At 37.9% G+C, this 24,392-nt stretch overlaps 2 protein-coding genes and 1 pseudogene across 2 annotated transcripts in view; 2 read left to right on the top strand and 1 right to left on the bottom strand.

Moving 5' to 3' along the window:
• The window catches only part of LOC102831973 (centrosomal protein of 192 kDa-like), a 228,395-nt gene that overhangs the window by 151,171 nt on the left and 52,832 nt on the right, over positions 1 to 24,392 (bottom strand). The window contains exons 6-8 of the mRNA XM_006876586.1: positions 17,216 to 17,350; positions 15,911 to 16,075; positions 6,744 to 6,874 (exon numbers count right to left, since the gene is read on the bottom strand). Of these exons, the coding sequence (XP_006876648.1) occupies positions 6,744 to 6,874; positions 15,911 to 16,075; positions 17,216 to 17,350 (431 nt within the window). The remainder of the gene's footprint in view (positions 1 to 6,743; positions 6,875 to 15,910; positions 16,076 to 17,215; positions 17,351 to 24,392) is intronic.
• On the top strand, positions 10,076 to 11,277 carry LOC102831591 (prothymosin alpha-like). The gene has a single exon (XM_006876585.1). It carries the CDS (start codon positions 10,252 to 10,254, stop codon positions 10,582 to 10,584), a length of 333 nt encoding a protein of 110 aa, XP_006876647.1. The 5' UTR covers positions 10,076 to 10,251; the 3' UTR covers positions 10,585 to 11,277.
• On the top strand, positions 20,819 to 21,249 carry LOC102832350 (annotated as a pseudogene).

Here is a 24,392-nt window from a genome sequence, read left to right as displayed (position 1 = left end):
TCAACATCCATTCCTGATAAAATCACTCAACAAAATAGGAATTGAAGGGAAATTCCTCAACATAATTCAGAGCATATACTCAAAACCAACAGCCTACATTACTCTCAATGGATAGAAACTGAAAGCCTTCCCTCTGCGAACAGGAACCAGACAAGGATGTCCTTTGTCACCATTCCTATTCAATATTGTTCTGGAAGTCTTAGCAAGAGCTATATGGCAAGACAGGGAAATTAAAGGCATTCAAATTGGCAAAGAGAAAGTAAAACTCTCCCTATTTGCAGATGATATGATCCTGTATGTAGAAAACCCCAAAGACTCAGTAAAAGAGCTACTAAACCTCATTGGAAGATTCAGCAAAGTGGCAGGATATAAGATCAACATACAAAAATCAGTTGGATTCCTCTATACCAAAAACGACAGCGTTGAAAAGGACATTAGGAAGCAAAACCATTTACAATAGCCACCCAAAGGATGAAATATCTTGGAATAAATGTAACCAGAGAAACAAAGGACTTAATACAAAGAAAACTACAAAACACTACTACAAGCAACCAAAGGAGATTTACAAAAATGGAAGAATGTGCCATATTCCTGGATAGGAAGACGTAACATTATGAAAATGTCAATACTGCCCAAAGCAATTTACACATATAATGTGATTCCAATCCAAATTCCAGAGACATTCTTCAAAGAGATGGAAAACAAAATTACCAACTTTATATGGAAATGAAAGAGACCCAGGATAAGCAAAGCACTGCTTAGGAATAAGAATAAGGTTTGGGGCCTTTCACTTCCTGACTTCAAAATTTACTACACGGCTACAGTGGTCAAAACAGCTTGGTACTGGTACAATGAAAGGTACATAGATCAATGGAACAGAATCAAGAATCCAGAAATTAACGCAACTACATACAGCCAACTGATTTTCGACAAAACACGTAAATATATCGCATGGGGAGGTGATAGTCTATTCAACAGATGGTGCTGGCAGAACTGGAAAACGATATGCAACAAAAACTGAAACAAGACCTTCACCTCACACCTTATACAAAAACCAACTCAACATGGATTAAGGACCTAAATGTGAATCCCAGAATTATGAAGGCCATCAATGAAAAACTTGGGACAAATGTGAGGGCACTAATTCTGGGAATACACGGACTACAAAACATTTTGAAAACCACACAAACAAAAGTAGATAAAATTGATGAGTGGGACATACTAAAAATTAAAATCTTATGTGCATCAAAGTACTTCACCAGAAGAGTAAAAAGGGAACTCACAGAATGGGGAAAAAACCTTTTGCAATGACACATCAGACAAGGGACTCATTTCTAAAATATACAGGAAACTACAACACCTCTACAAGAAAAGGACAAATAACCCAATTAAAAAGTGGGCACAGGACATGAACAGACACTTCACTAAAGAAGAGATATGGGCAGCCAACAAACATATAAAGAAATATTCACGATCACTAACCATTAGAGAGATGCAAATCAAAACAACAATGAAATATCATCTCACACCAACAGAAACAGCAAAGATCAAAAATGTAGTGGACAATAAATACTGGCGGGGATGTGGTGAGATTGGGACACTCCTGCATTGCTGTTGGGACTGCAAAATGGTCCAACCTCTCTGGAAAGCAATATGGCGTTTCCTCAAAAGGTTGAAAATAGAAATACCTTATGATCCAGCAATTCCTCCCATGTAAACTATCTTATAATTCACAATAAAACACTTAAAAAAAAAAAAAAAAGTACTATGGGCTACCAAAAGAACAAACCAATCTGTGTTGGAAGAAGTACAACCAGAATGCTCCCTGAAGCCAGGATGACCAGACTTCATCTCTCATAATTCAGACATACTATCAGGAGGCAACAGTCCATGGAGAAGGATATCATGTTTGGTAAAGTGGAGGGTTGGAGAAAAAAAAAAAGAGAGAGAGCTAAAATAAATAGAGGAAACTACTGTTGACAGATGGTACTTGGTGGGGACTGTGGTCATTGTAATGAAACAAAGTATATGGTTTGTTAAATGTAAAACTGATGATCCGCCCTGTAAACTTTCACTCAATTCACAATAAAAACTTTAATAAAAAACAACAACAACAACAATGTGGAATACAAATAAAGTTGATCTGTTAGTATTTTTTTTTGGTGGTTGTTGCTGTTTTTTAACTATTTGTGTGAAAGTTTGGAATAAATTGGTTGCTTGTTCTAAGTACATACCTCCTGGTAATATGGTTCACATTAAGCACCTATTATTTGGTTGAAAGCTGTATTCTCTGAGGTTCCAGTTAATGTTTGTGAGTACAATTCCAGGCTTGAATGGTGTCTAAGGGTCACCGTCTTAGGGGTTCCCTCAATCTCTATCAGACCAGTAAGCCTAGTCTTTATAATTTTGAGTTTGTTCCACATTTTTCTCCCATGTTATGTCGGACCCTCCTGTTGTGATCCCTTTAAGAACAGCAGTGGTAGATAAGCACCATCTAATTCTTCTGGTCTCAGAGATGCAGAGGTTAAAGGTCATGTGGTCCATTATTCCATTAGAAAGTGTTTCCTTATGTCTTTGATTTTATTCACTCTTCTTTCCTCTGGACATGGAGAAACCACTAATTGCACCTTAGATGGCATCTTATAAGCTGTTAAGACCCCATCACAACTCACAAAAGTAAGATATAGAATACTGTCTTTGTGAACTATGCCAGCTAGCTGACTTTGGTGTCCTCTGAGATTTTGGTCCTGATCCCTGAAAGAGTTTGGTTATAGATAAGAAGCTTTCATAACTTGGCTGCTTGTATATGCTACTATAGTCATGAATATATTGTAGTACATATAAACACATATGCTGCAATATCCACTTAGACAGTACAACTCCCTGAATAAAACTAAAGGGTTACGAAGTATGAGAAGGGAAAAAAATGGTAGTCTAAAGTTCTCCTAAGAGGTGAGGTTTCAAGAGAAGGTAATAAAAGTATTCTAAAGTTCTCATGTTACTGAGAGTACAGGGAAAGCAAGCACAACAGAACATCTTGGAAGAATAAGAGTACATGCTGGGAAGAACAAGGTTTTTATTGTTTGAAACAGTGGTTGAAAAATAAATGTCCAATAATGAATAAAGGAAAAGATTGCCCTTTAAAGAACGTATAAATAGCATACTTCAAAAATCCTAACCATTGATTTTACGATTTTCCATTCCCTTACAAACTATAACACACCAGAAACAATAAGACATATATTAAAATATGCAAAAAATATATTCTTTTTTCAGAATCAATAAAAAGTGACAAAAAGACTTTCAAATAAACAAAGAAAAACAGGGAGTGAAGGGAAAGGATGTTGTTGTTGTTGTTAAGTGCCATCAAGTCGGTTCCGACCCATAGCGACCCTGTACAGGGTTTCTGAGGGTGTAAATCTTTACGGGAGTAGAAAACCTCATCTTTCTCCCATGGAGTGGCTGGTAGTTTCAAACCGCTGACCTTAAGGTTCGCAGCCCGATTCATAACCACTACGCTAGGGAAAGGATAGAATAACATAATAAAAAACTTGGATATGATAAAAAAAAAAAAAAAGCAAAATAAATAATAAACAAAGTAAAACAAATTTAAAAATAAAAATTTTACACTAATTACACTAAGTGTGAAAGGTTTAACTTGCTCAGGAAACTTCTGGGTAAGCAAAATATTCCTAAATACATAATATAGAATAAAGCTACTAAATAGACATTTAGAAAAATTAATACCATATTGAGTTACTAAAGTGAGTGTAGTGGCTCTGTAGGATAAGCACTGGACTGCAAAACCACAAGGTCAGCAGTTTGAGCCCACCTGCTGCTCCACAAGAAAAAGATGACGCTTTCACTCCCACAAAGATTTATAGCTTCAGAAACAGTGTCGCGGAGTCAGAACTGACTCGCCAGCACTTAACAACAATAGAGTTATTCAAAGGAGTCTGTAGGCAGCACTAAGAGTTAAGCACTTGACTACTAGATGAAAGACAAAAGAAATCCATCCAGAGGCTTAGCAATCTTCTTCTGATAGGGCTTGAAAACTATATGACGCAGTTCTACTCTGAGTACGAATCAAATGGAAAGCAACTAGTAACAACAAGTTACTGAAAAGCAACAAGGAAATTGATGCAATACTTGAAAGATGGTTGGTTATAGTCTGTATTGAAAAAGGAAAGAATAAGAACAGGGATTTGGAAAAGCAATGTAAATGAGAAATTCAGGTAAAATGGGGTTATATTTTCTAGTACCTTAAAAATTATCAAAATAGAAAACTGTAAAGATAATTTTTAAAAATACCACTGTAACAAGACTAACTTGGCAATGGCAAGCAATGACAAAGTAGTAAAAACATTGTAGATACAGCAGTAAAACAGACATGTGGTACTTCAATTGAATGTAAATTGTGATAGGAAATAAAAAAGAAAAGGGTAAGTCCTGAAGAAATACAGATGGGATTCCGCTTTTCAGTACTTGAGATTTATCTTCTTTAAAATGTCAATGGCTTAACTTGCTGCTTTAATAAATTGAAAAGACTATTATAAGAATGACTGTCTAATTGAAATTGGCTGCTAACTGAAAGACTGGACGTTTGAACACACCCACTAGCTCTGCGTGAGACAGACCTGATGATCTGCTCCTATAAAGACTGTAGCCTATAAAGCCATCTCTATTCCGTCACATGGAGTCACTATGATCAAAAATCAACACAACAACACAATAACAGCATATATATGAGGGCAAACAAAAACAAGTAATGCTATAAAAGTATACAAAATTTATTAAACAAAAATATCAAAATGAGAAGCTACTGTTTCACAACAAATCCTCCATCTAGATCTACACACTCCTGAAGGTAGGTTTTAATCTCTCTAAACCTTCCCTGAACAATTCTACACTCTTCAATTTACATATCAAAATGGCAGTGTTGGCATCCTCAAAGGACTCAAATCAAATTCCTATTTAGTGTGCTTTGAGTTGGGAAAAAAACAAAAGTCTGAAGGGGTAATATCAAGGCAGTTGAGTAAATGAAATAAGGTTTCCAAGTGAAATTTGTTACAGACCTTGCTAACCTCAAAGAATGAGCAGGTATGTTGTCGTGATGAAAACAATTACTTGGCGTAACTTTCCTAGTCTTTCTCTCACCAGTGCAATTTTCATTTTCTTAAAACTTGTTCATACTAATTTCCTATGATTGTCCTTTGTCTTCAAGAAAATCTACCAGGAATATCCCATTGGAGTTCTAAAAAATAGTCACCATAATCTTCTAAACTGAGTTCTCTGTCTTGAATTTAACTGGCCCAGCACATCTCTTTAGAAGCGACTGCTTTAATAAACAATCTGATGAACTTGACCTATACCTATGGAGCAGCAACTCAAAAGAAGGAGCAAATCCTTAAAGCAAGAAGCATTTACACCCCCACCACACAAAGAGTGGACCGAGATGGGCAACTTGGACATTGGATACTCAAATGGGGAGGGAGGGACTACAAAGGCAAGAAGTGACTGGCTTACAAGCCTTCAAGAGGGAACCTAATGCTAGGGAGCATGGAGGAAGGCAGAATCTCCAGTAGGTACTACTCAATCTGTCTGGGCATAGCTGATGAAAGGAAATACAGATGGGTAACTCGTGATACTGTAGTGAATAATGCTTATCAGGACGGATTGTGAGGGTTGGAAATGCAAAGGTAGACGTTTTGTAACAAGGAAGGGAGTGACTAATTCTCCAGGCTAGGAGTGGAGGTCTCTGGGACCATCAACAAAGAAGAGCCAAGAGCGGGACCCTACCCAGAGAAACAGAGATGCCTGAGATACACTCAGACACGACGACGTGGAGTGATGAAGCGGCTGGGGCTTTGGATCCAGAGAGGGAAAGGGACTGTGGGCCAAAAACTGGGGTGGGGTGGGGGGGGTGGAGCGTAGGTGGGGGTTTCTAGGATATACCCTTTGATTGGTTGATGATGCATGGAGGGGATTGGAACCATGGCAATGAGATGATATACAATGGAATGAACGTAAGACTAAGGTTCTCCCATGTAAACTATCATATAATTCGCAATAAAACATTAAAAAAAATAATAATATAATTTTTCCATGAATTTTCTGAAGGTCACCAATGCAATCAAAACCACAATGTAATACTACTTCATGCCGAGGGTATTATTTTAAAGGAAAATAACAAGTATTTGTGAGCATTTCAAGAAATTAGAACCCTCTACTTTACATTCATGCATTATGGGTGAGAATGTAAAGCAGCCACTGTGAAAAATTTGGTGGTTACTCAAAAAGTTATATCGTGTGGCCCAGAAATTTCACTTGAAGTTATATGGCCCTGAAGAGTTAAAAGTAGGAACAAAAACATGTACATCAATGTTCATTGCAGCATTACTTACAATAACCAAAAGATGAAAACAATCCAAATGCCCAGAAACAGGTAAATGAATAAAGACAATGGAATATCAATATCAATTTAGCCATAAAGAGAAATGAAGTTCTGTTATATGTTGCAAGATGAATGAACCTTGAATAAGCTAGACTCAAAAGGGCAAATCTTTTATGAATCTATCAGAGTTTTCACCGTCAAATAATCTGTGGATGTACCCTACAAGGAAAAAATTCTTAGTTCTTTTTTTTTTTCAGTATTTTCCAGAAATCAGTAATTGCTGCATAGAAAAAGCAAAAAACTGCCATTATACAAACACAAAAATTTCACAGAAAATGTATAAACTTACTTTGTTACAATGTGAAACAGTACCCTTCAAACTTCCTGTCCCTCCTTTCTCTTCAATTTTCCACATATTGGAGGAAGATGGTAGCATGCCATTATTATGCTTTCTACTGACTCCAATGTCTACAAAATTACCTGAAAGTAAGAGAAAAAAGACCTTAATGGAGCTATGTCCACATTTCAGTATTCTAATGTAGTAATTGTTTCTTGCTATTCAAATTATTTCAGGTAAACTTAATACTTGGCATTCATATGACAAATTTAGTAATATTTATAAAGCATAAGATAAGCACCAGAAGGCAATGTTGTTGCTGTTGTTGACTACCTTCAAATCAGTTCCAACTCACATTGACCCTACACAGGAATTCTGAAAAGTGACAGAAGGACTTGAATGTTAGTAGTCCAGTGTTTGTCCTACAGCAGCACCACTCTAGTACTCCCAGTAGGAGGCAATACTACAATGATAAACTGCTATCATACAGAGATAACTCATTTCTAATTGCCAAACGTTTCAATAAAACAGAATGCAACACTTTTAAGAAATACACAGTACACCCAACAACACATGTGGTACTGTAGGACAAGCACTGGACTGCTAACTGCAGGTTGGTGGTTAAAAACTACCAGCTGCTTCTTAGAAACCACGCATATGGTCACTATGAGTCAGAGCTGACTTGGTGGTACTTAACAATAACATTTCTAATAATGCCATTTTACGAAGAAATATTAATAACTCTTTTGAAAACTTTCAGATAATTTAAAGATGTGAGGGGAGACAGCAGGAAATGGACAAGACCACCCAAGTTATCTCATGAAATGTACCTCCACATCAAGGAACTAGGCTATCCAAAGTTTCTCACAACATGGCTGCAGCATTTGCCTCTATTGCTCACAACCACCTCTCACAGAAACTTTAACAAATGTATGAAACTTAAAGGCCGCTCTCTTATTAGTTCTTCCAATACTACTTAGCTTGCCCATATGTTCCAGTTCATTTGCAGAGGTTAGCAGATCCAGACACAAAATAATATGAAGGACACAGGAAGAGACTCCAGAATTGCCAGTCTTCATGAAATGCATTCTTTTGTTTTGGTTTGGTTATGAGTGATTCCAAAATTGTTTCTTAAAACATCAGAATTGGGATTACTTTTGAACTGCACTATGTAAATTGCTTGCTTATTTTCTACTCTGATACTTGTTCATTGCTGAATAGTATTTTAGTATTTAGGACATAACAAAATTTTACTTAATGCTCACTGCTGGAATCTTTTGTAGATTGTTGTGTTTGGTTTTTTTGTGAATAATGTACTATGTACATTTGCAGCATATGTTTATACAGATTTATTTTTCTAAATTAGACATATGATATCTAGGATACATGAGGGTAAGTAAAAAATTACTGCTACAAAACCATTGCTGTTGCTAAGTACTGTCGAGTCAGTTCAGACTCATAGAAGGAAACAATGCTCAGTCCTGTCATTTCAGCACAATCATTAGAACCCATTGTTGCAGCCATTGTGTCAATCCATTTCTTTGAAAATCTTCCTCTTTTTCACTGATAGTCTACAAAGTATGATTTTCTTCTCCAAGGGACTGGTCCCTACTGATAACACAAGAGTCAGTCAAGTCATGGTATTTTCAATTTCTTCATATGCATATGAAAGTTGGACAATGAATATAAAAGACTGAAGAAAAATTGATATACTTGAGTTATTGGTGTTAGAGAACAATATTAAATACTCAATGCATAGAAAACTAAATGAGAAGAACATGTTCATCAAGCCGAAAAAACTGAAGACAACATTGAAGCCTCAGGTTACAATATTGAAGGATTCTATAAGCAAAACATCAAATGATGCAGAAAGCATCAAAAGATGATGGAAGGAATATATAGAGTCACTGCTCAAAAAGAAGATGTTCAAACATTTCAAGAGGTAGGATAGGGTCAAGAACCAAACTACACTAAAGGTAATGATGAAAAACAGGCTCCAGGAATTGACAGAATACAAACTGAAATCCTTCTACAAACTGATATCGCGCCTTTCAGGCACGAACTCATTCATCTATGCCAAGAAATTTGGAAAACAGCTTACCTGGCTAAACAACTAAAACAGATCCACATTTGCGTCCATTCCAAAAACAGCTGACACATGGAATGCCAAAATTGGACAATGTCAATAATATCACATGCAACTAAAATTTAGCTGAAGATAATTTAAAAATATTTGCAACAATACAGAAATTTAAACCACATTCAAAAAAGGATGTGGAGCAGGGATATTATTGCTGACATCAGATGGCATCATTTAACCTAAGGAAAAAGTTGACAAGGGATGGGAAGGTGGGTGGAATGGAAATAGGAACCAGAAGGGAGAAGTGGGATAATTGTTGCAAGGAGGGGATTGCAATCATTGAGATGAAATGAAGTGTATGATTTGTTGAAGGTAAAAATGATGATCCCATCTATAAAACTTCACTCAATTCAAAATGAAAGTTAAAAAACAGAAGTGAGGATGGCAATAATCCATTCTCACAAAAATCAGAGAAATATTTTTTTAAAAACTCAATATGTACAGCTTTCAATTCATGACATATACTACAGCTAGGTTTGTGCACTTCTCTAATTCTTCCCCAAAGAATTCTGTACTCAATTTATACGAAGTAAAAACATCAGTTTCAGCATCTTCAAGGGACTTAAAAATAATGCTCCTTTTTCAGTATTCTTTGAATTTGGGGGTGAAAAAAATTCTGAATGAACAACATTAGGACTGTAAAGAAAATGGGGTAAGATTTCCAAAAGAAATTCTCATGCAAAACCCCTTGCTACTCTTGAAGAATGAGAGTAGGTACATTGTCATGATGCAAGATAACTCCTCAGTGCAATATTCCTGGCCTTTTTCTCACCAGTGTAGCTTGTAATTTTCTTAAATCTTCTGCCAAATAAACTCCGTGATTATTCTCTGTCCCTTGAGAAAATTTATCAAGATTTCCAAAACACAGTCATCATTAACTTTTGAGCTTACTGCTATTCCTTGAACCAGAAGATCCTCTTGAAAGCTACTGTTTGATTGGACTTTTTAAAAAAGCACCATAAGGAGTCCTGGTGTGGCACTGTGGGTTAATGCACCAGACTGCAAAGCCATTTGAACTGCAAGGTCGGCAGTTCAAGTTCACCAGCTGCTCCTCAGAAACCCTATACAGGGTCACTATGGGTCGGAACCGAGTTGACGGCACTTCACAACAATAACGAGACTAATAGTGAATGATGCAGAAAGCACCTAAGGTAGATGGAAGGAATATACAGTGACCAAACCAAAAAGAAATGGTCAGCCCCACTGGCTGCTCTGAAAAGCCATCTTTGCATTGTTCCCGGGTCCGGCGCTCTGCTCCCCGCAGCCACCTCTGCTGTGCTCCTTCTCTGCCGCTGCGGACTCCGGCACCTCTCTCGCCAGACTCCCCGAACTCTCGCACTCTTTGTCATCCTCTGTATCGGATCACCAGCGTGCCCCATCATGTCAGACGCGGCTGTGGACACCAGCTCTGAGATTACCACCAAGGACTTGAAGAAGAAGAAGGAGGCTATGGAGGAAACAGAAAATGGAAGAGACACACCCGCTAATGGGAACGCTAACGAGGAAAATGGGGAACAGGAGGCTGACAATGAGGTAGAAGAGGAAGAGGAAGAAGGTGGGGAGGAGGAGGAGGAAGAGGAAGAAGGTGATGGTGAGGAAGAAGATGGAGATGAAAATGAGGAGGCCGAGGCAGCTACGGACAAACGGGCAGCTGAAGATGATGAAGATGATGATGTTGACACCAAGAAGCAGAAGACCAATGAGGATGACTAGACAGCAAAAAAGGAAAAGTTAAACTTAAAAAGGCCACCGTGACCTATTCACCCTCCACTTCCTGTCTCAGAATCTAAACGTGGTCACCTTTGAGTAGAGAGTCCCACCCGCCCACTCTGGGCAGCGCCACCTGCAGATAACAAGCGCTCACCACCACCCAACCAAAACCACAATGTGAATTTGCAACAGGGGAGAAAAAAACCCAAAACTTCCAAGGCCCTGCTTTTTTTCTTAAAAGTACTTTAAAAAGGAAAATTTGTTTGTATTTTTTATTTACATTTTATATTTTTGTACATATTGTTAGGGGTTAGCCATTTTTAATGAGCTCGGGTGACCAAACCAGCCTTTGGAGCGTTCTCTGTCCTAATTCTGACTTTACCTGTGGTGTGACCATGTTCATTATAATCTCAAAGGAGAAAAAAAAAAACTTGTAAAAAAAGCAAAAACAACAACAACAAAAAAATTACAATCTTATTCCGAGCATTCCAGTAACTTTTTTTGTGTATGTACTCTGTACTATAAGTAGTTGGTTTGTATGAGATGGTTAAAAAAGGCCAAAGATAAAGTTTCTTTTCCTTTTTTTTTGTCTATGAAGTTGCTTTTTATTTTTTTTTTTGGCCTGTTTGATGTATGTGTGAAACAATATTGTCCAACAATAAACCGGAATTTTATTTTGCTGAGTTGTTCTAACAACACACACACACACACACACACAAAAGAAATGGTCAGTGTTCAAGCATGTCATGAGGAAGCATATGATCAACAGTCAATACTACTGAAGGAAGAAGGCTAAAGTGCAATAAAGGCAATGGCAAAAATCATAGTTCCAGGAATGATGGAATACAAATACAAATAGAAATCTTTCAACAAACTGATGGAGGCATTCACTCAACAATGCCAAGAAATTTGGAAGACAGCTACCTAGCCAACTGATTTGGAGAGATCCATATTTGTGCCCATCCAAAGAGAGGTGACCCAACAGAATGTGGAAATCATCAGACAATGTCATTAATATTGCTAAAGATAATTCAAAAATGTCTGCAACAGTACATTGACAGGGAAGTGCCAGAAGTTCAAGCCCGATTCAGACGAGGAAGAGGAAACAAGGTATATAGTTACTGACGTCAGATGGATCTTGGCTGGACGCAGATAATACCAGAAAGAGGTTTACCTATGCTTTACTGACTATACAAAGGTTTTCAATTGTGTGACTCATGACAAGCTATGGACAATATTCCAGAGAGTTAATATTCTTGAACACTTAATTGTGCTCATGAAGAACCTGTACATAGACCAAGAGCAGTTGTGCAAACAAAACAAAGGAACATTGAATGGTTTAAAATTAGGAACGTTGTGCACCAGGGTTGTATTCTTTCACCATAAATATTCAATTTGTATGCAAACCAAATAACTCAAAAACCTAATTTATTTGAAGAATAACATGGTAACAGGATTAGAAGACAACTCATTAGCAACCTGTGATCTACAGGTGATACAAACTGGCTTGCTGAAAACAAAGATAACTTAAAATACTTACTGATGAAGAACAAAAACCACAGCCTTTGGTATGGACTACATCTCAATGTAAAGAAAACAAAAATCCTCACCACTGGACCAATAAACAACATTAAGATAAACAGAGAAAAAACTGAAGCTGTCAAAGACTTCATTTTGCTCGGATCAACCATGAACTCAGGGAAGCAGCAGTCAAAAAATCAAATTATGTTTTGCATTAAGTAAATCTGTTGCACAAGACCCTTTAAAATGTTCAAGAGAAATGATGTCAGATTGAGAAATAAGGTGCACGATCTAAGCCTAGGTATTTTCAATAACCTCATATGTATGGTAAAGTTGGACAATGAATAAAGAAGACCAAGCATGTTAAAAAAGGAAAAGTTAAATTTAAAAAGGCCACCGTGACCTATTCACCCTCCACTTCCTGTCTCAGAATCTAAACGTGGTCACCTTCGAGTAGAGAGTCCCACCCGCCCACTTTGGGCAGCGCCACCTGCAGATAACAAGCGCTCACCACCACCTAACCAAAACCACAATGTGAATTTGCAACAGGGGAGAAAAAAACCCAAAACTTCCAAGGCCCTGCTTTTTTTCTTAAAAGTACTTTAAAAAGGAAAATTTGTTTGTATTTTTTATTTACATTTTATATTTTTGTACATATTGTTAGGGGTTAGCCATTTTTAATGAGCTCGGGTGACCAAACCAGCCTTTGGAGCGTTCTCTGTTGCATTTGAGTTACGGTTTATGAGGACAATGTGAACAGTACCATGGATAGCCAAAAGAACAAATAAATTTGTACTGAAAGAAGTACAGTCAGAATACTCCATAGACACCAGGATGGTCAAACTTCGTCTCTCGTACTTCTGACATATTATCAAGAAGATCAGTCTCTGGAGAAGGACATCACGCTTGATAAAAGTGGAAGGTCAACAATAGGCTCAAGCATAGCAACTACTGTGAGGTTGGCGCAGGGCAGGGCAGTGTTTCGTTCTGTTGTAAATGAGGTTACTATGAGTCAATACTGACTCGACCGCACCTAAAAACAACAACGAGACTAAGACAATTGTACTAATGAGAGAACTTGTCTGCAGCACACCACTGACTGCAGACACATGTTAAACAAGCTTTGTGAGAAACAAACCCATAAATGTATGAATTGAAACCATAGTAACGATATTTTTTTACTTATATTCCTATATAAGAAAGTCTCACTATTCAAAAATAGAAAGATGGACAATGAACCAAAATGGACCAAATACGTTTTTGCTGTTGTCAAGTGTCATCGAGTCAGTTCTGACTCATACTGATCCTGTATCGTTTTCAAGGAGCAATTCAAAACTGATTTGCGGTCCAGTGTATTATCCTGCAGCATGACACCAGGAATAGACACATTAACATATAAAATACTAAATGGGTACGTAATAACCACATTATGAGATTCTCAACCTCATTCGTTATCAGAGTATGGAAATGTAAACCGCTATTAGATACCACTACACTGTAATATAATAGTTGAGTGATATCAAGAATTTGTGATGAATTTTGATGAATAAGTGATTTTAATTTTTGTATTAAAAAAGATTTGACCCTCAGGACAAACTGCCCCCTCCAAGACTGACACTCAAAAGGAACACATGAGCAGGCACGTAAGATTGCTGGTGATCACGTTTGTCAGCTGGTGAGTGGAAGAGGGGGAATGGCAGCAATGAAGATATGGGCTGAGTTCAACCATGTTCCATAGACTCTCATCAACCTGGAGATGAGAAAGAGAAGAGGAAGGACAGATTGGTCCGAAGTGTGGTGAGACCTGAGGACTGTTGAGCCCATGGACAAGGACATAGCCATGGAGGGCTAGAGCAGAGAGTGAAGCATCCAGCTGATCTGAAGTGAGGGAGACGCCCAAGAACACCCAAACATTATAGATAGTACCCATTCAACCTAGCCTCAAGAGCCTGACAATCAGAACTCAACTAGAGGAAGATATAATATAAATAAATAATTTTTTTTTTTTATAAAGGAAACAAGGGTAAATTGCTACAATATGATGAATTTGACCTATACTTATGGATGTAGTAACTCAAAATACCAACTGAGAGGGAAGGAGTCTTCACATCAAGTATCAATCCTATCCCCTCTGTATACAGGGTAGATAGGGATGGGCAACTTACACATTGGCTACCTGAAAATAAAGGCAGGAAGTTAACTGGCTTACAAGTTTTCAAGAGGGAGTTTAGTTTAAGAGTGTGAGGGGGGAAATAGAGTCCTTACTGAATAATTTTTATCTTGACTAATGGGTCTGGTGAAAAGAGATGGGGATACGATTCTTATGCTTCAATAGTAATTGTTATCATGACTAACTGTGACTGTCACAACTGTAAAGGCAGTAATAAAAATGGGGGAGTAGTTAACATTACAATCCAGAAGCAGAGGACCCTATAACCATTAAGGGAGAAAAGCACAAGTGGAATGCAGGACCCTATCAAGAGAAGCAAGAGGGAGGCAGAGATGGGGACATGGAGAGAGAACGCAGCTAAGGACTCGAGATTAATGTAAAGAGAGGGACTGAGTGCTGGCGACCAAGAGGCAGGCTTGCAGAATGTGTTCTTTGGTTGTTTAAATTATTATATGTTCCTGAGTGTTTTTGTGTACATTTCCCTACCCCCCCTCGCCCAAAAAAAAAAGGAAAACAGAGAGAATGGAAGCAAATACTGTTGAATGATGATGCACAGAGATTGTAATCACTGCAGTGAAACGATGGTGTAAAGCTGACGTTCTCCCATGTAAACCATCACTCAGTTCACAATAAAAAAATAAGAATAATAATAAATAATTAATTAAAAAAAAAAAACTAAAACAAAAAAGAGTCAAGACTGAAGTTGTCAAAGACTGTATTTTGCTTGGATCACTATCAGCACTCATGGAAGCAGCAATCAAGAATCAAACAACATACTGCATTAGGCAAATCTACTCTAAAAGACCTCTCTAAAGCGTTGAAGACCAAAGATACCAATTTGAGGATTTAAGTGCACCTACTCAAAAACATGGTATTTTCATTAGGCTCATATGCATGTAAATGTTAGAAGATGGATATGGAAGACCGTAGAACAATTGATGCATTTGTGTTATGGTGTTAGAGAAGAATATTAAAAGTACCATAGACAGCCAGAAGAACAAATAAATCTATGTTGCAAGAAGTACAACCAGAATACTCCTTAGAAGCCAGGATGGTGAGACTTCGTCTCTCCTGCTACCAATCCCTAGAGAAGACATCATGCTTGGTAAAGTAGAGAGTCAGCCAAAAAAGAGGGAGAGCCCCAGTGAGAAGGACTGGCACAATGGCAGCAGCAATGGGCTCAAGCGTAATAATTGAGAGGATGGCACAGGCCCGGGAATTGTTAGGTTCTGTTTTCATAGGGGTTGCTATGATTCAGAACTGAATGAATAGCACCTGACAAGTACAAGTACCCAAAGGTTGGTGGTTCAAACCCACCCAGTCATCTTGGAGCAGCTCTACTTTGCCCAGATGGGGTTGCTATTAATTGAAATAAACATGACAATAATTTACAACAATGACAACAACAACCTTTATATGTTTATTTATTTTTATTAGTGGGTTCTTTGTTCATAGACTTGTTTGGCTAGAAAATCACCCCTTACCAAATATTTAAAAATACTTTCAAACAAACATAAAGATTTGAGAGAATAGAAGGCTAATAGTCACATAAAATAAATCATAACAAAGAACAAATTTTTTTAAATGTAAATTCAAACAAAGAATTTAAGAACCAAGGAATAATATGTTGGCACTTACTGATTCCAGGTAGACAAACAACAAGGCCTTCTTGAGATTCTTTGTGGCTCATTTCAGAATTTCCCACAGCTTGTGAGGCAAAAAGTGTCAGAGAGCTGTCACTTTCTGACTGAGATCTATAGTTTTGGCTACTGTCTTCATTTACCTGGTGAAAGAATATACCAGCTTTAATAAATTTTAAATTAGTAATACACATTTTGAGGAGAAAATAGTTAAAGAGGGTGCAGAGAGTATCTGCTTTACAGTAGGTTGTCAAATAATAAACATAGAAGGAACTAGGATAACCATTGTAACTATCAATGTATCAAGTCTTTCAGGGAGACTTCAGCAATGACAACTGGAACTGATTCCTGAAAGACGACAGGTGAAGAACAGGATGTTCACATGTTCTCACCATTATCATCCCACAAATAACTCATAAATAACAAAGTGGGGAAAGTTTCTTCACCAGGAGAAATCTGACTGACTACCTTAGCCAACTGTTAGGAAACAGCATCTCCCGCAGTGGGACAGATCATGGTTCTCCTGGTGTGATACAACGACAAGTACACAGCTCTGCTTATGTTTACTGTGAATCTCATCATGAAAGAAAAACATTCATATATACCTAGATTATAAATCATATAAAACAGCATGACTCGATTATTAAAAAAAAAAGCTGAATTTCATGAAGAACCACTACAAATGAAAAAATAATAAGGAACCTAGATAATCAAATACAAGTGTCATCTGTGATTAAATTCTTGATCAAAAATGTAAATAAGTAAGAATAAGGGACATTTTAGCAACACGAGCAAATCTGAATATGTGTTACATATTAATTAAAATTACAGTATCAAAGTTAAATATACTGGAGCAAAAACAGAATTTTGATTATGTAAGGAAATGTCCTATTTACAAGAAATAAATGAAGTAGTTGGGTGAAATGTCAAAAGAGCTATAAATTTCAGATAATTTAGGTGGCGGGGGAGTATATTTATAGAAGTAGAAAGAAAATACAGGTGTGACAAAATGTTAATAAACTGGTAAAATCTGCATGAGCACCACAGAGATGCTCATTGCACTAGTCTAATTTTTTTTTGTATGCGAGGGAAAGGTAACAGAAAGTAGAAAAGGCCAGGAAATTTATTTCTAATCAACTCATATCTAAAGAAAACAAGAATCTAAAGAAAATTAAAGGCTTAAATGTAATGGTGATGACTTAAAATTAATTTAATTAATGGTTTTGATGAGACCAATAATAATTTTCTAAAGTAAAATTTCTGAGAAAAAGTAAAAGATTAGAACATACCTGACAAGGATGACTAGCAGGCAACTTGAAATGTTTTACTACAGTTTCCTGTTCTTCTATGTCTTCATGTATCATTCCTGGAATTGCCAGTTGTTCAAAATAAGCCTCCAAATGATCATCATAAAATTCTTCATCATCAATATCATCATCTATTGATAAAATGGGAAAAAATGGCTTTTCTCGAAACAACTATACAATGGCCTGTGATCTTTATTTACTATTTGACATTAAAAAAAAAAAAAAACAACTTACAATTTAAATCAGAACTAGGCATTCTAATACAAACTAAATATTTAATCACATGAACATTAAAGCACAGAAACAGATGCTGATATACATTAAAAACCAGCATATGCTATAAAAAAAAAAAAAAAAAAAAACTATTGATGTTTTAAGTGCCCTCAAGTCAGTTTTGACTCATAGCGACCCTGTATAGGGTTTCCAAAGAGTTTCAGCTGCTGATCCTACAGTTCAAACCAACTTTCTGGTCAAGCGCTTTTCCTAAAATATCCCACACCAGGCTATTAAAGCTAGTAATGAATCCAGAAAAGTCGCAAGTACAAAGTTAACACAAAAATCAGTCCATATTCTATACATCAGCAATGAGCAATCTGAAAAAATATTAAGGAAAAAATTCAATTATACAACAGTATCCAGTAAGCAAGGCTAAATCATCTTCATATCCCAGGCTGTTAATGAGTCTTCCTTCAAATCTGACACCACATTCCTCTTCATATAATCCAGTTTCTCAGGTTATCTGTTCAGTATACCGACAGAATAAGTATGGTGAAAGACTATACAACCTTGGTGCACAATTTTCCTGATCTTAAACCATCCATTATACCCTTGCCTTATTCTAAGAACTAACTCTTGGTCTTTGTACAGGTTTCTCATGACCACAACTAGGAGTTCTGAAATCTACTTCTGGGAAAAATGTAAAATGCTATAGCTACTGTGGACAACAATTTGATGGTAGCTCAGAAAGTTACACATATAATTGCCATGGTGCTATTGTTAGATGCCATCATCTCAGTTCTAATTCATATGGACCTTATGCATAACAGAATGAAACACAGACCCATCCTGCACCATCCTTATAATTGTTTCTATGTTTGAATCCATTGCTGCAATTCCATTCCTAGGTATCGTCACAAAAGAACTAGAAGTGGAAATAAAAATATTCATGTATACAAATATTTACTGCAGCACTATTCACAATAGCCCAAATGTGGAAATAACCTAAATGTCCATAAAAAGAACAGATACACAAAATGCAGTATATACATAAAATGGAATATCATTCATCCATAAAAAGAAATGAAATCCTAGTACAGGCTACAAAATGGATGAGAACATTATACCAAGGAAAATATAAAGTCACTAGCAAAAGGGGAAAGATTATATGATTCCACTGATAAAAGCTATCTCTAGATTGGACAAAGGTATAAGAGAATAAAGGGATTAACCAAGGGTGGCAAGGAGGGAGTTTTGCTTAAGGGGAATGGAGATCCTAGTAAATGTGATGGAAAAATTGTAAATGAAAATTGTTGATGGTTATACGACATACTGAATGTAATTAAAGTCACTGAATTGTATGTGTGAAAATTGGTTTTTAAAAAATTTCTGTCTGAGGGGAGAATAAACAAGATGGCAGATGGGGCAGAAGTGCAGTAAGGAGCTCCGTCAGCAACAACACAGAATACTGAACTAATCAGGATCAGGGAATGGTGCCAGAATTCTGAACCACAAATAAAGGAATATTTTGAAGGTTGGAAGACTTATAGCTAGGAGAATTGGTAACAGAAGCAAGAACCCAAGTGCTTTCTAATTCAATCTGTTCAGCTGCTATCAGAGCCGCCACCTTGGGTGACACCAAGCAGGAAATGGATCAGAGAAGCCAAGGACACCTGACAGAACCTTAGAGATACAGGTGTGGACATTTTTTTTTTTTTTTTTTGGTATCTATTCATTAGTCTCTTGCTGTCTATGCATCTCCATTCTGGTGACTAGAGGGGGTGTATGAGCGAGTGGACAACCCACCCTCACCCCACCCCCATGCCCAGGGGGTTCTATTATGCTTGTGCACAGATCTCCTCGAAATATAAAGTGAGAGTTTCCACTTAAAACCAAACGGCACGACAAAATTGCCACAGGGGGCCCTGAACTGTTGATCACTAGGAAAAAGGCCTGTCTCCTGGTCTAGTAAAACAATCAAAGGTATGTACAAATTCAGGTCTATAATCCCTTATGCATAATTCCACTAATAAACTTTGCATAAATTATTTCACATCACACATAAAACATTATCCAGAATAGATCATATACTAGACCAAAAAGTAAGCCTCAATAAATTTAAAAATAATGAAATGCTCCGGTATGGCAGCACAGCCAGGGAAGTAAGGTAGGGACGTGGTCTGGGGGAAAAACGAGTGGGATCTCACAAAGGAAACATTCATATACGAATCTGACGGCTTTTAAACTATCATAAAGTCTCCTGTACTCACATTTTTGAGAAATCGTGCTAATAAGGATAAAGAAAGGTACGTATTTTGGGACTCTTGCCAGCGGGGACCGCGGGTCGCTACTGCGACTGCAGAGTTTAGAGGTTGGGGGCAGGGTCGGCCCATTCAGAAAGCAGCGTCTCCAGCGGGGAAAAGAAAAAAAGAAAAAAAAAAAAAAAGAAGGACAAGAGGCGACATAGCTTCCTCCCATCCCAAGTCTCCCTGCCCTGGCTTGAGATCCCAATAAAAATTGGTCGGGTGCAGCTCACCCATGCACGGAGAGTGTAAGAAAGTCGGCAGCAACTTTTTTACATCATCCATCATCCCCCATCTGTTGCTGCATCTCAGCCCCTGCCCCCACTCCTAGCTAGCAGCGGGGATCCTCCAGCGGCTATGCTGGCGGGAGAGGGAACAGAAAAAGTTAACCCAAAGCCACAAAAATCTGCTCCAATGTGGTGATTTCTGTCCATGCGTTTATATTACCTCTGCTCTTAGTCCTTTTGATTACACATCCTTCCTGGAGGTGGGAACTTACCCTCCCTCCGTCCCATAAGAAGAAGTAGCAATCGTGGCCATATATCCAAGCTACAACATAATACTCTACTACTTAGACAAGACCCAACAACATTTGCTACGCATTACATACGAAAAGGGAAGCCCATCTCCAGGTCATATTAATAATAATAATAATAAAACAATAACCATGACCAATAAGAAACAATCAACTTTATCGAAACATGTCCAAAAACCGAAGAGGGGAGCTGACGAAAATGAACTAAAGACAGAAAATGACTTTATAGAGGAGGAGGAGCGGGTTCTGGATATGTCTGAGAGGGAATTCAGAAGAATGATATGGAAACAAATTCAAATAATCCAAAAAGGGGTTGAGGAAAATAAGGAAGAAGCAAAAAAAATTCTCCAGGAAAAATCAAATAGGATTGACACAGCATTGGAAACAATTAAAAAACTGCAAAAAAGGGGCGGGTCCTTCCTGGTGGAGGGGGCAGGGCCCATGTGACCGGCTCAAACAGGTTCTGGAGACAAAAGGGGCCGCTCAGGCCATAGCAGGTCTGGCCCGGCGCAGGAGGGAGTGAAGTCACGCGGGCAGAGAGCGAGATGCAGCACCAAGCCTTCTTCCTCTTCGCCACCCTCTTCCTATTGGCACTCACTTCCATGGTGGCCAAAAAGAAAGTCAAGGTGAAGAAGGGCGGCCCGGGGAGTGACTGCGCCGAGTGGACCTGGGGGCCCTGCACCCTCAGCAGCAAGGAATAGGGGTGGGATTCAGCGAGGGCACCTGCGGGGACCAGACTCAGCGCATCCGGTGCAGAGTGCCCTGCAACTGGAAGAAGGAGTTTGGAGCCAACTGCAAGTACAAGTTTGAGAGCTGGGGTGCCTGTGATGGGGGTACAGGTACCAAGGGTTGCCAAGGCATCCTGAAGAAGGCACGATATAATGCCCAGTGCCAGGAGACCATCCTCGTGATGAAACCATGCATTCCCAAGACCAAAGCTAAGGCCAAAGCCAAGAAAGGGAAGGGAAAGGGCTAGAGGCCAAGCCTGGATGCAAGGAGCCCACTGGCTTCACTCTCCCACAGGCACAAGATATAACCCAACTATGCATTTTTTCCCACTCCTTAGCTTTATCAATCACACCTTGCCTCTTCCCCTGCATTCCCCTGCCCCCAATCCCCAAGCAACCAAAGTGGAGAGAGATGGGAGAATTCTGGGAAGCCGGAGGTATTTGATCTCTCTGTCTGCCCCCCACACCCTGATCCTTTGTGTTTCCTCACAATGATGCCATTATCAAGAAACAAATAAATGTGTTTTTTTACCAAAAAAAAAAAAAAAAAAACCTGCAAAAAGATACCCAGGTGATCAATAATAAGATATCAGAAATAGACAATAGCCTGAAAGAGGAAAGGAGCACACTAGAAAAGATGAAAGCCAGAACTAGTGAGCTGGAAGACAAAACTCTCAATACTGCCAAGGTAGAAGAGCAAGCAGCTAAAAGAATAAAACAATCTGAAGAGAGTCTAAGATTCATGCTGGAAAACATGAAGAGGAATAATGTAAGAATTATTGGCATTCCAGAACAAGAAGAAACGGAAAAATCCACAGAAGAGATCATGGAAGAGCTTCTGGAAGAAAATTTCCCAAACATCTTGAAAAACGAGAAGATAAACATTCAAGAAGTCCAATTTACTCCAGGAAGGATAGACCCCAAAAGAAAATCTCCAAGACATATAATAATCAAGCTCTCAAAAATCAAAGACAAGGAAAGAATATTAAAAGCAGCCAGGGAGAAGAGAAATATAACCTATAAAGGCAAGCAAATAAGATTAAGCTCTGACTACTCAGAACAAACCATGCAGGCGAGAAGGCAATGGGGAGACATATACAAAGCTCTGCAAGAAAAAACTGCCAACCAAGAATTGTCTATCCAGCAAAACTATCAATCAAATATGATGGTTCGATCAAAACATTCCAGGATAAACAGAATATAAGAGATTTTATCAAAACCAACCCAGCACTTCAAAACACCCTAAAGGGAGTTCTGAGGACAGAGAACCAACAAGAACAGACAACAAACAAGAGATTGACAAGTATGGCAACACCACCTGGAACACAGTAAACAGATAGCGGAGTCCAAAACAGAACGAGACTACAGCGACAAAATCAAAACAACGGGGAGATCAACTGAAGGCCAAAAACATATCAATGTCAAAGAAGGGACAAATGCAACAATGAAAGCCCAGGTGGTGAGGATGCCAGGTAAATTACAGGTTACAATGGAGTATTCTAAATGCAGACAAGAGTTAGTAGACTACAAGGTAACCCCAAAGAAAGCTAACACTCCTTAACATATCATTAAAACGAATTCCCAAGAAGAACAGGCAAACAGAGAAACTAGGAGGAAACCGACCAAAAACAACTCAAGACATAAAACCAACACATGAAAAAAAGCAAAACCAAAGAACGTTCAGCCTGTCAAAAAAGTAACATAATGACATCAATCAATTCATACTTATCGATAATTACATTGAATGTCAATGGATTGAATGCACCAGTAAAGAGACAAAGAGTGGCAGAATGGATAAGAAAACAAGATCCATTAATATGCTGCCTACAAGAGACACACCTTACATACAAAGACAAAAGCAGACTAAAAGTTAAAGGATGGAAGAAAATTTACCAAGGCAACTGTAACACTAGACAAGCAGGAGTGGCAATATTAATCTCCGACAAAGTAAATTTTAAGATGAGAACCAGCATAAGAGACAAAGAAGGACACTATCTCATGATTAAAGGGTCAATTGAGCAAGACGACATAACTATAATAAACATATACAATTCCAATGAAAGCTCACTTAGATACATGAAGCAAACCTTAATGGAATTGAAGAAGGAAATAGATAAATTCACAATTATAGTGGGGAATTTCAACACACCACTATCGAAAATGGATAGAACAACCAGAAAGAAACTTGACAATTCTACAGAGGAACTCAACAACACAATCAACCAACTTGACCTCATAGATGTATACAGTACATTCTATCTAACAACAGCACAAGACACATTCTTCTCCAGTGCGCATGGAACATTTTCCAGAATTGACCACATATTCGGTCACAAAGCAAGCCTCCATAAATTCACAACCATCAAAATTATACAGAGCATCTTCTCACACCAAAATGCCATAAAACTAGAAATCAACATTAAGAAGCCCAAATCAATAAAATCGAAGACATGGAAACTGAACAACACCCTGCTGAAAAGCGACTGGGTAAAAGAAGAAATAAAATGTGAATTCACAGAGTTTTGGAAATAAACGAGAATGAAAACACAACATATTAAAATCTTTGGGACACGGCAAAAGCAGTCCTGAGAGGAAAATTTATTGTGATAAATGCACACATTCAAAAAAAGGAAACAGCCAAAATCAACACATTAACACAGCATCTTTAACAATTAGAAGCAGAACAGCAGAGGGAGCTTACAGTCTTCAAAATAAGGGAAATAATAAAGATAAGAGCAGAAATAAATGAGATGGAAAACCAAAAAACTATAGAAAGAATCAACAAGACAAGAAGCTGGTTCTTTGAAAAGATTAATAAAATTGACAATCCACTGGCAAAACTAACTAAAGAAAAGAGGGAGAGGGCACAAATAAATCGCATTAGAAACCACATAGGTGAAGTCACAACAGAACCAAAGGAAATCAAAAAGATAACAGAATACTACGAAGAGCTGTACTCCAAAAAATTTGAAAATTTGGACGAGATGGATACATTTCTAGAAAAACACGACCTACCTAAACTTACTCGGACTGAAGTAGAAAATTTGAACAAACCCATAACAAAAGAAGAAATTGAACAGGTCATCAAAAAACTCCTGACCAACAAAAGCCCAGGCTTTTGTTCTACCAAACATTCAGAGAAGAACTGTCACCAATTCTATTCAAATTATTCCAGAACATAGAAGAGGATGCAAAAATCCCTAATACTTTCTATGAAGTAAGCATAACCCTCATACCAAAACCAGGGAATGCCATCACGAAAAAAGAAAATTACAGACCAATATCTCTCATGAACATAGACACAAAAATCCTCAACAAAATCCTAGCCAACAGAATCCCACAGCACATCAAAAAACAATACATCATGACCAAGTCGGTTTCATAAAAGGGA

This window comes from Chrysochloris asiatica, unplaced genomic scaffold, assembly GCF_000296735.1.
Source record: "Chrysochloris asiatica unplaced genomic scaffold, ChrAsi1.0 scaffold00392, whole genome shotgun sequence".
NCBI lineage: Eukaryota > Metazoa > Chordata > Mammalia > Afrosoricida > Chrysochloridae > Chrysochloris > Chrysochloris asiatica.
This window is presented reverse-complemented; position numbering and strand designations above follow the sequence as displayed.

Excerpts from the sequence above, each read along its gene's own strand:
- LOC102831591 (XM_006876585.1), top strand. The coding sequence starts at position 10,252 with ATGTCAGACGCGGCTGTGGACACCAGCTCTGAGATTACCACCAAGGAC.